At 51.5% G+C, this 12,536-nt stretch overlaps 1 protein-coding gene across 29 annotated transcripts in view; it reads left to right on the forward strand.

The window, feature by feature from the left end:
• The window catches only part of MSI2 (musashi RNA binding protein 2), a 192,326-nt gene that overhangs the window by 157,522 nt on the left and 22,268 nt on the right, over positions 1–12,536 (forward strand). For 9 of the 29 annotated variants that reach the window (XR_010467322.1, XR_010467316.1, XM_065036674.1 and 6 more), the window contains 2 exons: positions 10,156–10,179; positions 11,265–11,372. The exons of 2 other annotated variants lie outside the window; for them this stretch is intronic. Coding sequence is in view for 19 of the 27 variants with exons in the window: in XM_065036674.1 (XP_064892746.1) it covers positions 10,156–10,179; positions 11,265–11,372 (132 nt within the window). In the remaining 8 variants the exon portion in view is untranslated. Of the gene's footprint in view, positions 1–696; positions 2,320–10,155; positions 10,180–11,264; positions 11,373–12,536 lie in introns of those variants that run through there. 18 more of the 29 variants (XR_010467317.1, XR_010467323.1, XR_010467320.1 and 15 more) reach the window with 4 other exon arrangements.

The following is a 12,536-nucleotide window of genomic DNA, read 5'->3' on the forward strand; positions in this document are numbered from 1 at the left end:
CTGTCCCCGCTGCCAGCCGGGCTGTCCCCGCTCTCAGGGCCGCGTCCCAGCGCTGCCTCCTCCTGTGGCACCGGGGACAGGACTGAGTCAGCACGGCGACCGACCAGCCTTTAGCACCATGGGCCAAATGCCAAAACCGTGGTCCTGGCGCGTCGTTCTGCTCCTCCTCGGAGCCCCAGCCTGCCCTCCGCCTGGCTCGGCTCCCCCGCAGGCGCCTGTGGGGCCGGGGCGGCTGCGGCTGGGAGCGCGGAGCAGCCGGAGGTGCAGACCCGGCGCGGAGGGACGAGAGATGTGCTGTTTGGTGAGCGGCCGTGCCCAAGCGCCCAGCGCCGTGGTTCCAAAAGAACAACACAAGAGTGGGGCAGCGGTGCCGGTGCTGCCACAGCCACGAGCGGGGATTAATGTGCAAACCAATATGATGCATCTCGATATCGCGCTGCGTCCCGCGGTTCGTTAGGGACAGACCTGGCCGTGCGTTTTGCTGCAGAGACACACGCAGCCGCTTTGGCAACTGCTCTATCTCCTCCCATCCCGTTGTTGTTTTCCTCTAGGCCTTCGTAACTCAGTGCATAGTCTCTCTTTTTTATTGCAATCGCTCCCTTTCTGTGTCTTTGCATTTTCATTTTTATTTTTTAATTTCTGGGACTTATCTTTTCAGTTTAATCTATTAATTTCTGTTCTTATTTCACTTTGCAGACTATTTGCCGATTTCACAAGACATAATTTTTATCAACTAGTTCTTAAAGATGCATAACAAATTAATCGGGGTTTACTACAGTGCTAATGAGAGAGAAAGACAGAAAAGCCTGGGTGGTCCGTGCTTAATATCAATGTCCACTGAAAATTGCTGCTCTTACTGGCTGGTTTGATTGACTGGACTTTTAATTTCATTTTGATTTTTAAAGGCTCCATATCCTCACTGCTTTGAGTTGGCTTTTGTTTCTTTTTTGTTTGTTTTTTTTCTCTGCTTTGTCATGAGTTTTAATGCCCACTTGGAATGTAACTCGGCAGGAGGGGGCCGGGGCGTTCTGAAGGCATGGCTTCTCACAAACTTCTTAGAAATAACTTGGGCAAGGAAACAAAAGCGATGATCAGGTCGTACAAGCAGCCCCGGAGAGACACGTCACTGCTTTTAATACCGTGGTGTTCCGCAGTGGCACCGATCCCGACCCGCGTGGAGCGGGCGAGGCTGTGTCACGGGGGTCGTTAGCAGCGCAGGGTTAATTACGGAGCCGGTGCCCTGCGTGCGTGTTTACCGGGGGGTAAACGGTCTCACCCTGTCCCGCGGGGTTGGTGTCAGTGGCTCCTGGCGGTGGCAGCGAGTGAAGGGCTCGGCCGGTCCTGCCGCGGCACCGGCCGCACCCCCCACATCTACACCCCACATCCGCACACCCCACATCCACAACCCCCGGCATCCACAGCCCCCGCATCCACACACCCCACATCCACAACCCCCCGCATCCACACCCCCCACATCCACACACGCCACATCCACACCCCCCACATCCACACCCCCCACATCCACACTCCACATCCACACTCCACATCCACACTCCACATCCACACCCCCCACATCCACACTCCACATCCACACTCCACATCCACACTCCACATCCACACTCCACACCCCCCGCATCCACACCCCCCGCAGCTGCTTTGCTTCTGCACCCTGCAAATCAGGGCAAATGACTGGAGTTTTGGCAGGAGGGCCGAGCTTCCCCGCTGGCTTAAGCTGCGTCACGCTCTTAATCTCCACCCGAACGGCAGCAGAGCTGCACACCCGAGTGGTGAATCCTCCATCATTGGCTTTCCTCTTAACGAGACCAGATTCTGGACTTTTGGGTAGCAAACACACCTCATATTTAAATTCTGGTTTTTCTTACAAGTGTTTGTACCCGTTTGATAAGTTTGTGAGAAGTGAACTGCATGCTCGCAGTAGAACTGTAATGCATTTTAATGTTTGTTAATCCACCTGTTTAAAATGTCGGTGTCAAGGCTCTACAATCCATGGCTGTGCTGTTCATTTCAGTGAAGATGCTCGATGTAATGATTGGTTGGTTTTCTTTTTCCTTTTCTGCAGGCAATGGCTTTTTTAATCTGTATGGCTTCTTATGATTTTGTTTGGGTTTTTTTGCTATGAATTGCTTTGCTGTTGTGAACCTGTCTTAGTGTGCATGATTTGCAAACATTTCAGCTATTGTGAATTTTCTCATTTTTTGTAAATAGTCCATCTGTGCTTTTCTTTTTTTCTTTTTTTTTTATGACCTTTTTCCTGTAAGTAACCGAGGTAGAAAACAATAATAAATGGTTTACAACGGACATGCTGTGTTGCTGCTCTCTTAGCTCGCAGTTTTAATATCTTGCTTTGGACGCACCAAATAACCAGTACCAATGCCAGTTTAATAAACAAATCAAACCCCCATCGCTCTGAGCGTGCGACCCGTGCCTGAAGAACCCGCAGACCAACGGCTCTGTGCAAGATGTGCTTACGGCAAAAGTTAACCCCCAAAAAGACAACAGAGCCTTTGTCCCGCCGAGGAGCGCCCCGTGTTCCCGCTGCGCGGCGCCCGGCGCGGGGAGCTCGTTCTGCCGTGCCCGGCGCCAGCCCCGCGCGCGGCTTTAACCGTCAAACCCAGGAGCGAATTAGAAATCCCGTTGCTGACTCCCCAGCACTAAGCGCAGGAACCCGGTTCTGCTCCGTGCAGACGGGAGCTCCGGCGCCAGCGCTGTGTTTGTCTCCATCGTACGTTGTTCCATCATTACCTGGATGGTTGGGGATCGGCCAAGGTGCTTAGAAGCCTTCAGCTCAGGAATTTAGTTTGTTGTGGTTTGGTTTGGTTTGGTTTTTTTCCTTAATTAAGGCTTTGTTTGCTTGTATGTTTGTTAAAGCTTATTAAAACCTTTGTACGTGGGGAAAGGTGGGAAAACCAAATATTTTTACAAACTTCTCAGAGCTCAGGGAAATACATTTGCTTATTAATGATGGTGCTCCGTAGTGGGCAGAGCCCAGCCTGGGTTGTGCTCCGGCAGCGCCTGCTGCTGGGAGAACGCAGCACAAGCTCAGTTCTAAGTCTAAACTCACGTTTTTCATTATTATGAGAGCATTGAAAACCATTGGAAAGTGGAGATGCTGCCTACATGTGGCTGCTTTACTGGCAGGGAGTAGCGAAGTTGGTATTGGTAAGAGCCAGCTCTGTAAAACGCTCTTTCAAAGCACTGTTCCACTAGTCTAAAACTTTTCTAATGTTCAGGAGCAAAGTTTGGTCATGATACTTTAATGATCAAACTTAAGAAAGGGGGTGGAATTGCTGGCAGCTGCAAAATAGGGGGAAGAAATACAAAGTCTGTTTTAAATGGTCTCTTCAGTTAGTTAAGCCACATATAACAATAAGAGGTGTGAACGGAGCTGGAAGAGGTTCTCACTCCTTTGTCTAACCCTTTCTTATCTGCTTAAACCTGCTCTGATCATCCCTGTGCCGCATGCTGTCGTTGCTGCATCTGCATGGCGTAAAGTGGCTACAGAGTGCATTGAAACCTGCTAGAAGCCCGTTAATCAGCTCTCTCCAGACCTCTCCGTTCAGCCTCCAGCAGCAAAAACAAAGGCTGTGGCCTGGACCTGGTTTAAGATTGAGGCTGTGGGTTTGTGTTGCTGAGGAGGGTGGGTTCGCACTGGAGGTGCCTCCCTGGAGCGCGGAGCAGCTGCAGACAGCAGGCTGAGAAATTAATATAGCGAAGCCCATAAATCTCCAGGCAGCAGGTTCTCCTTCGCGTTCTGCTGAGGTGACAGTAGCTTTTGTTTTGACACAGGAAAAATGCGATCTAGAGCTATTCCCTGAGTCCAAGCAGAGCTTAAGCACCTTTGCCTCTTAGGTACATTTTTTTCCTGAGAAGAGTCGCAATTTTAATGTTGCAGAAAATTGCGTAAAATTCCTTCTTCATCTCCATTTCCCTCACCCCCTAAAATAATCTCAATGTTAAATTCAAGGTGGGGTTTCCGTGCTGGTCTGAGTCAGTGCTCCAGCTTCCACCAAGTCAGCAGCAGAGCGTGCTCGGTACAAGTTCTGCCTGTGCCCCTTCAGGAGGTTTTTCTCTGCTGGTACCTTGAATAACTGCTTGAGCAGCAAGAACATTTTGAACATCAAACTTAAATGCTGCTTGTCCTGTTCTCAGCTGCTCACTGGTCCGTGCATGGAGTTGGAGACCGGCTTTCAAACTTGAGGTCGCTGCCCTGAAAATCAGTGATGGTAAAGGGACGGGGAGGAGAGGAAAGGAGGAAAACCCAAACCTCCCCGTGTGTCGGGGGCTCGTTGTGTTTGGGGGTGATGCTGCAGCACCGGGGCCCTGGGCGACGGATCCTGCTGCAGACAGACCACAGCTGCCGCTGCTGGAACCGTAATGAGGATAATTATTCACAAGAGTAAAGAGACAACACAAACACGCACATAGGGGAGAAAACGTGGATAACAATGTAGAAAGCAGAACGTGGGCTGGCAGTGCCGGTTGTGCTGTGCGGAGTTCTCGGTGGCAGAGTTGGCCCGTGGCGAGGCTGCTGGTGCCTCGACCCCTGTGAATACAGTTCTTAACTGTAATGCTGTTAGAAATTGGGAGCAGGGGCTTGCAGGGAACTTGAAGAGATTAGTCTTCTTAAAGTGCAAAAACATTCAAATGTGACTGGTTTCCAATCACATTTAGCAGTGGGAGCTCGGGCTGGTAATGACTGGCCTCCCAGCCCCGGGCGCAGCAGCAGTGGGGTGTGCTGGCTGCAGCGATGCTCTAAAGGTCTCTGGGCTCAGCACCACAGTCCGCTGACCTTTCTGTAACGTGGCTTATGAAACAGCGGTGGCAGATCCTCCGGCCAGGCCGCGCGGGGTCCCGGCCCTGCCAGCGGCTTCCAAACCCGCAGGTTGTGGAGAATCCCCTGCCCTTGGATAACCTTGTCCTCTGATCCATTATCTTCTCTTTTAACATAGTTTCCTCTTGTCTGTGCTGAATTTTCCCAGCCTCAGCCTCCAGACATGAGTTCTTGTCATGCCTTTGTTCGTCAGCACGGATCTGTCTTTTAATAATACTTATTCAGATAGTTTAGATCATTCATAAAAATTTAAGCAAGCGGTTTAACCAAATAGCTCATTTTCTTTGCCGACGAAGCGACTGAAATGAGGCTTGAAGCAAATCAGCGCCACTCTGCTGAACTTTCAATCTGTGCCTTAACGCGGTTCCAGCGAACCTGCCCCTGTTCATTCGGCAGCCGGTGACACAATCCAGAGCCGCTGAGCTGCTTGTGCGCAGGAGTCCACAGCCGTTGCACCCCCTGCAGCCATCGTTTCATCTACCTTGTGTATTAAAAATCAATAGTAAATGTTTGGCTTTGGGCTTCAAAATGAGAAATGCTTTCATCGGAGCGATCAGCTTGCTGTTAAACAGAATTACTTGCTTTTAGGAAGCGATTTGGTTGAGATTCCCTTTCACCCACATCAGCTGCATTCACTTGAAGCTCGTAATTCTCTGTGTTTCACCAGTTACTAAATTAGGGAGAATCCAAATTACGTATTGGGTTTGAGTGGTGGGAGGTCAAGTTTTCATAGGACACATTGGAGAAGTGGGTGCCTTGAAGCTGCCATAGAATAGAGACAATTTTTAAGCAGAGTAAGTAAGTGAAATCAGGTACCAGCTTTTGCTTGTTGGTTTGAGTTTTTTTGAATAAATAGTTTTTGTAGAATACGCTGTTTGCCTTTGAGAAGTTTCCCAGTTTTCTGTACGGTGAAATAACTGCAAGAGGGTTATTACACTTGAAACGACACTGAATGACAATTTGGAGACAAACAAGGCTTTGTCTCACTGGTGCGTAAAGTAATTACTGGGCAAAAGTGCATCATTCTCATTTTACAAACCATGGCCTGAGAGTGGTAAACAGCTGAAAAATGGGTCGTTTACTGTACATAAAGTGGAAGGGCCAAATTTCAAATGAACTATATTTGGGTTTTATTGTTGTGTTGAAATTCCAAAGCTGAAATGTTTGTTCATAACAACAGCGTGAGAAGCGCGGGGCGGGCGGTGCTGCTGTGGACTGTCCTCCCAGCACCGCCCTTCGAGCTGCCCGTCCTGCACCCTGTGCTGCATCTCCAGTTTGCTCATTTCCTGACCTGGTGAACTAGATTTTAGTAAGCTTGATGTCACATAGCATATAAAGACAAAGGGAAACTCTTAGTGGGGCTGAGCACGCTTGGAGATGCTTGAAGTGTTAATAGAATTGATGAAAAGCTTAGGAAAGCAATTCCGCATGCCGCTGGGGTCCCGGCCTGGTCCCCCCGTTTGCTGCTGCACGACCGGCGCTTCCCCCTCGCGTAGAGACAAACCGGGGTCACCGGGGAACCGCGGGGCGTTTCAAGCCGGGCTTGTAGCTGCCTCTGTCCTGCGAGAGCGTCAGTAGAGGCTTCAGTCAGATCCCAAAGAGTCCATTGCCACTAAACAATGCGTCCTGAATGATGTGGTAGAATCCTGATCTTTCACCAGTTCTAGATAAAACTATATTTCTCTGGCTGTGTGTTCTTTAAACGTTGAGCCTTGAGTTGTTAATCCAAAGCCTGAAATGGTAGCAGGTTTCTTTCTTCCCTCTTCTTGTTTTCTTATAGAAAGGGAGGGGGAGTCTGAGACAGAGAGGTGTGAAAGATGAAGGTTTCCAACATAAAGGGATTGTTTGGGGATGGAGCTTTTCCTCGTGCCTGCTCACCGTTAGACTCCGTGTTTGTCCAGTAAATGGGACCCACGCCTGCCTGCCTTCAAAAGGAAAAAAAGCTACCGGGCTCTTCTGCTTCATGGTTTTGAGTCTCTGGTACTTTTGAACTGAAGCCTAAAGATCCTACAAAGAGGATAACACTGCCTAATGGAAAGAATAATGCAAGCGAGAACCCATTTGAAATGACAGCTGTGAGCCTGGCGACGCTTTTCTGTGCTGATCAAAGCCGCTGGTAACTTTGTTTGAAAAGAGGATATCGGTTCCCCCCTCTCCTGTTTGCCCTCAGCCTGCGGATGATTTTATATTCCAGGGAGATGGGTGACCCTCCCAACCGAGCGGCAGTGTGGTTTGGGGCAAAATCCCCCCCGAGCGGGATTCCCGGTGCGCGGGGCTGCGAACGCCCGCACAGCGACACGGGGGCGTTGCAGGAGGGAGCTGCAAACACTCCAAACAGTGCGCAGACAGAAAGGATTTCGCTTGTTAGGGGCAGTTTTATGGGGGTGTTTACTTTATTCTTCCATCATTTGGGGCATTTTCTGAAGTCAGATGTTGATTTGAGAATCTCAGCTCCTGTTTTTATTCTTGTTTTAAATCCATGTGCTTATCACCAAAGTCTAAACGTGCCCCAAGTGCTTTAGCCATTAGAAGCAGAGAAAATTCTTTGTGTAAGATTTTTTTGATGCAAGAACTAATTTAGCGATCTTTATGGCTTCTTTTTGGTTTGATTCCTGTTGTCCGGCTGTTTGTGGAGGACAGGCCCTTGTGTTCCTTGGGGACACAAGACATTTGGGGTCCTGGGGGGCTGAGCGGAGCAGAGCGGCCTGAAGCGGTGGGTGATTTCAAAGCGAAAGCTGGGGCTGCAGCTCGTGTGGGGCGAGGGGCTGTCAAACGGTTCTTGTGGGTTTTCAGTCGCTCCTGTTTGCCGTGTCCTCTGCTGGGTGATGCCGTTTCCACCCCTTCGTCCCCCTTCTCCCAGACTTGTTTGTGCCTTGGAGAAGGGGTTCCCTGCAGCCAGCCCTTGAGTGCGTCTGTGGCCTGAGGGCAATGCATTTAAAAGCAGATGTGTCCACCAGGCTGCTTCGGTATTCAAAGTTAAACTATTGATGCAGGAAGCAGAAAAATTTATCTGTGAAAAATTGAACTCCAAATACTGGCTTTGGCTCGTTCCGAGCAGTAAGAGAGCATGAAATTGGTGTGAATCCTCAGGGCTTTCCTGGACAGCGTGTGAGCCCATTGCAAAACATTTATTGTAAAATATCTTCTAATTGCAATGCCTAAAGTGGGCACTTTTGTCCTTTTGAACAGCTTTGGTATCTTGTTTTCTCTAGGCAATTATAACCAGTGGATACGCAAACAAGGATGGGGTGGTTTCAGCAGGAATCCGAGCGCCTTAAACACAGTGAATGAATCGATCTCTCCCTCCACCCCTTTTGATTTTCCAGTTGACTTCCAAGAGCAGGGGTCCTGGCTGGGGTGGGGTGTGGAACGCGCTGCGGTCGCCGCTCTGCGCCAGGCGCCCGTCCCCAGCACCGCTCAGCTGCAGCCGCCGCTCAGGATGACCCGGGGGCGCTCCGGTCCCTTGGTGCAGAGCCCCTGCTGATTCCCCACGGCCCCCAGGGCCCCTGCACCGCTGCTCCCAGGCATGGCGAGGGACGGCCGTGGCACTGGCACATCACACGCTGGGCTCTTGGCCCCTGCTCGGCGCTCGGGGGTGTCCCCGGTGCCCCGTGCCGAGGTTCCTGTCGGTCAGAGTGGGACGGGTCGTGTCCAGCTCTGCTGCTGCAGATACCTCAGCTCTCAAATGTCAATAAAATGCTGTGATAATGGAGGCAGAAGGGTGATGGAGTCGGAAGTTTCCCGCAGTACGCAGAGCAGGTGCAGTATTAATTGCACTCTCACTGTAGTGCTGTTCTTCCAAGTCTTCGCTGGTGTAGAAGTTTGTAAACAACGGGAGGGAATAATACAGCGTGGGCAAAGTGCTTGAATAACGCTGTAGGGTTTGTGTGAGGGGCGTTACAGAGATTAGTGGGAGAGCCTGAGCAGAACTGCCAGAGCCCGGCTGCACCCTTCACTCTCTGAAATGTCTTCTCAAGTCATTTTGCTTCTTTCTGCCTCATTTTATCCCACCCATGACGTGGGGACAGTGTTGGCTGCTGATCGCTGCTGAGAGGTTTGTGGCAAACAACCACATAAGTACAGAAGTAAGTTAGCGGGTCGTGAGGCAGCGCGCAGCATTAACGTGCTCAGCAGCGTGATGACGGCGAAATTTGTTTTCAGCCGAACGAGCTGATTAATGCAGCGCCTGGCAAATGTCATTGCAGTGTGGGGATTGATTGCTCTCGGTACGTTGGGTTGATGTAGGGATCCTCCGGTGATGGAGCCAGCCCGTGAGGCTGTATCGCTGAGCAGGTTTTTGCCAGTCGTGATAATCAGTCCCTGTTTCCATCTCCGCAGCCGCGGGGGGTGCCCGGCAGAGCACGAGCAGCCGATCACACTTGAGTGTTCGGAGTGCCATGTCGCACAGATGCTTTTATCTCAGAAGTGGGATAAGAGCTTTCTTTGGGTGTGGAGGGATTAATCTTTCACACGTCTGTCCCCGGTGCACGCTGGAATGCAATAACAGGTCCTTTGTTCAGGCTCTTTCTGTGGAGCGCCTTCTCCACCCTTGTTATTTCATTCTTCTTTTGCATGGCAAAACTTTTTGTCCTGCATTTCAAATAGATACTGAGCATCCCTGGCTGTCGAACAGGAGAAACAAACTTCGCAGCCCTGTTATTTGTGCTGCTTTCAGGGAGTGCTTGGTGATTTGAAGGGTATTTGATTGGGTTTGGCAGAGGCATTTTGTTCTGTGGAAAATCCATGGCTCCTCTGATCCCTCACGGATGGTTTAGGGAACCCCCGGAGCCTCCAGATGAGAGATTTGCTGGTGGCCAGCTGGTCCTGGCCGTGCCACGGGGATGGTGCCAGCTCTGCTCCCTCCTGAGCCGCAGCGGGAGGGCTCGGCGCTGCTCTGAGCACGGCCCTGCATGGAAACCAAGCCCCAGAGCCTGAGCCCCTGTCCTGCCAGTGCTGCCCCTGCTGTCTGGAGGTTGGTTTGACACTAACACCGAGGTCTTCTCACTCCAGGATATCGCAGCTCCAGCCAAACCTGTCGGGCCAACCCGACCAGGGTCGATGGCTCCATCACCAGCCAGAGGGAATTTAGCAATTGGGTATTTGGTTATGATATCCCCAGTCTGGATGCGTCCTCCTGCATCCCACTCCTCAGAGGTTGTAGCAGTTCATCAGCATAATGAAACCGAACAGATTCACATGGGCACTGAGAACAGGATTTGTGCGGCGCGTGGGGAGCAGCAGCAGACAGCAGCCTGGGGTAGCTGTGCATATGTTTACCTATACTATTTTTTTCCCCCCAACAGCCCTATTACCATATTTAAATGCAAGTATGTCTTTTTTTAATTGATGTTTTAAGTAGCTTCAAATTCTAGCCTAGTTGTCCTCTGCTTCTTTGCCCCAGTAGATTATCTGTAGCTGGGACGATAGTGCTAGAGGTAGCGGGCTTGTAGTGTGCGGGTTTCTCTGGGTCTCTCTCCGCTGCTCTAGCTCACTGTTCTCTTTTTCTGTTGCCTCGGTTGTTTTTCTGTGGTTCTCCAGCGTTGCAAAGCAGCTGTGATCAAAGTCCCGGAGCCTCTCCAGGGGCAGGTCCCGTGGTGGGGACACCCCCGGCGCCAGGAGCGGGCAGAGCTCCCCAGAGACCAGCGACCCCCCAGGGTTTTGGTGACATTGCAGCAAGGGGCTTTGGGCTCTTGCTGATCACCTGGACCTTGCCGTTGCCCTCTTAAAATACATATATTTTAAGTCAGAGCCTCTGGCAGATCTTTTGAATATTAATTAAGTAAAGAAACTAAATCTGCAATCTTGCTGGCAGCATTTCATTCATCTGTAAGCGCTCGGTCGCCCTGTAGCATGGTGTATGTCTTAGAGCTCCTTGATCTGCGGCTGTTTTGCTTTCAGAAGCTTTTTTCCTTTCCCTTTCTTTCTTTCTCTCTCTGTCTTTCTCTCTATTCTAGCTTTTTTCTGCTTGATCCCAGCAAATCTGTGATCTTGACATGAGGACCTCCTCATATTTTCCATTACTGCTCTGTCTGTAGATCAGCACGTTATTATCACTTGCAAATAAGCACGGAGCAGAATTCCCTCGTTGTTTGGCGGAGCCGTTGGAGAGCGCAGAGGCGTAAGCCGAGTGCTGCGGGCTCTGCGACGCTCCGTCCTCCCGGCACCTCTGCTGCCGCGGCCAGGCGCCACCAGGTGCCACCGCCGTCCTCTTCTGCCAAGGGGATTTGGGCCACCCTTGTGCCGGCAGCGGGCACCCAGCAAGGGCTCGGCTCTTCCTAAAAACGGCGCCCGTTGGCGGCACGGAGAGCCGGGACGGCGCCCTCTGGAACCGCCGTGACCCCGCGGCCGCCCCGCAGGGACTCGCGGTACCCGCTGGCTTCGTTCTTCACCTTCTCCTTTTCTCCACGGCCAGGTTTTCCGGCAGCGGCTTATGGACCAGTAGCAGCGGCAGCCGTGGCGGCAGCAAGAGGATCAGGTAGGGGGGCCCGTGGAAGAGCAAACCCTCAGAGCGCAGGGTCAGGTAAAAGCTCTGTCGGTATTCTGTGTGGCTGCAGCTCTCCATCATTTCTCTGATTTTCCTCACGCTTATCCTGAGGACCTCAAAACAAATGGTCAAACTAAAATGATTCAATCCCAAACCAAACCCAAACTACAAGCAGAGGCCATGGGGCCTGGAGCACCTCGCAGGGGATTGGTGTGAGAACCGCCAAAACCGGGGTAGCTATTCTGATTTGTTTCTTTATTTATTCCTTTATTGTGTTGGTTTCTTTGTTTCTTTGGTTTAAATTCGAGGTTATAAAGGACACCCTAAAAAAATTAATTTGCATTTTTGGAAAAAAAGCTTTTGTTCCTCACAGAAAGCTGGTGTTGGGTCGGGCGGCGGCCCCGCGTGCTCCCGCCATGCCTGGGGTGCACTCGCTCCTCTGCCAGCCCGAGGGACGTGTCCCCTGGGGACAGCGCCTGCCACCCGCACGGGGCGACCCCCTCGGCTTTCGTGAGGAACGTCAAAGCTTTTCTTCCTCTGCTTCTGAAAACTTGCATTTCTTTTCCCCCTAAGGGAAATAAATAAACCGTTGCCAATTGCCGTTATTACCTTAGGCTTTAAATTTAGCTAAACACATGAATTAGGGCTTTGCTCAGGTGTGTAAGCGTTCAGCACGGCCATCAGTGAGCTGCTGGCTCGTGGCCCGGCCAGGCCACAGCGGAGGCCATAGCAGAGGTGCCGCGGTGGAGGCCATGGCGGAGGTGCCGCGGTGGAGGCCATGGCGGAGGTGCCGCAGAGGAGGCCATGGCGCTGGCCGCAGCTCCCAGCTCACTCATGGCCCAGGCCTGAAGTGGCAGTTTCTCGGTGGCTCTTTTGGCAGCACCGGTGGGTTCACCGAGCTCTTCCCAAAAAGCCCCGAGCAAACCGCTGCGTGAGGGGTTAGGAGGAGGGCGCAGGCCCAGGTGTGTCTCGAGTGCGAGCCCGAGGCCATGGAGGCCAAAGAAAGACATCAGGAGAACTCCGTTCCATGCAAACTGGCACTGCTTGCAGGCTACAAAGGATTATCTGTACCAGTTTCATCTTGTGGCATGTAGAGAGCGCTTAAGGGGTGACTTGCCAGACTGGTTGTGGGGATTCCCCATCTCCCGGCTTCTCCCATCGCCCCTTCATGGAGGGGAAAAAGAAACCCAAAAAAACAAA

This window comes from Columba livia, chromosome 20 (assembly GCF_036013475.1).
Source record: "Columba livia isolate bColLiv1 breed racing homer chromosome 20, bColLiv1.pat.W.v2, whole genome shotgun sequence".
Lineage (NCBI taxonomy): Eukaryota > Metazoa > Chordata > Aves > Columbiformes > Columbidae > Columba > Columba livia.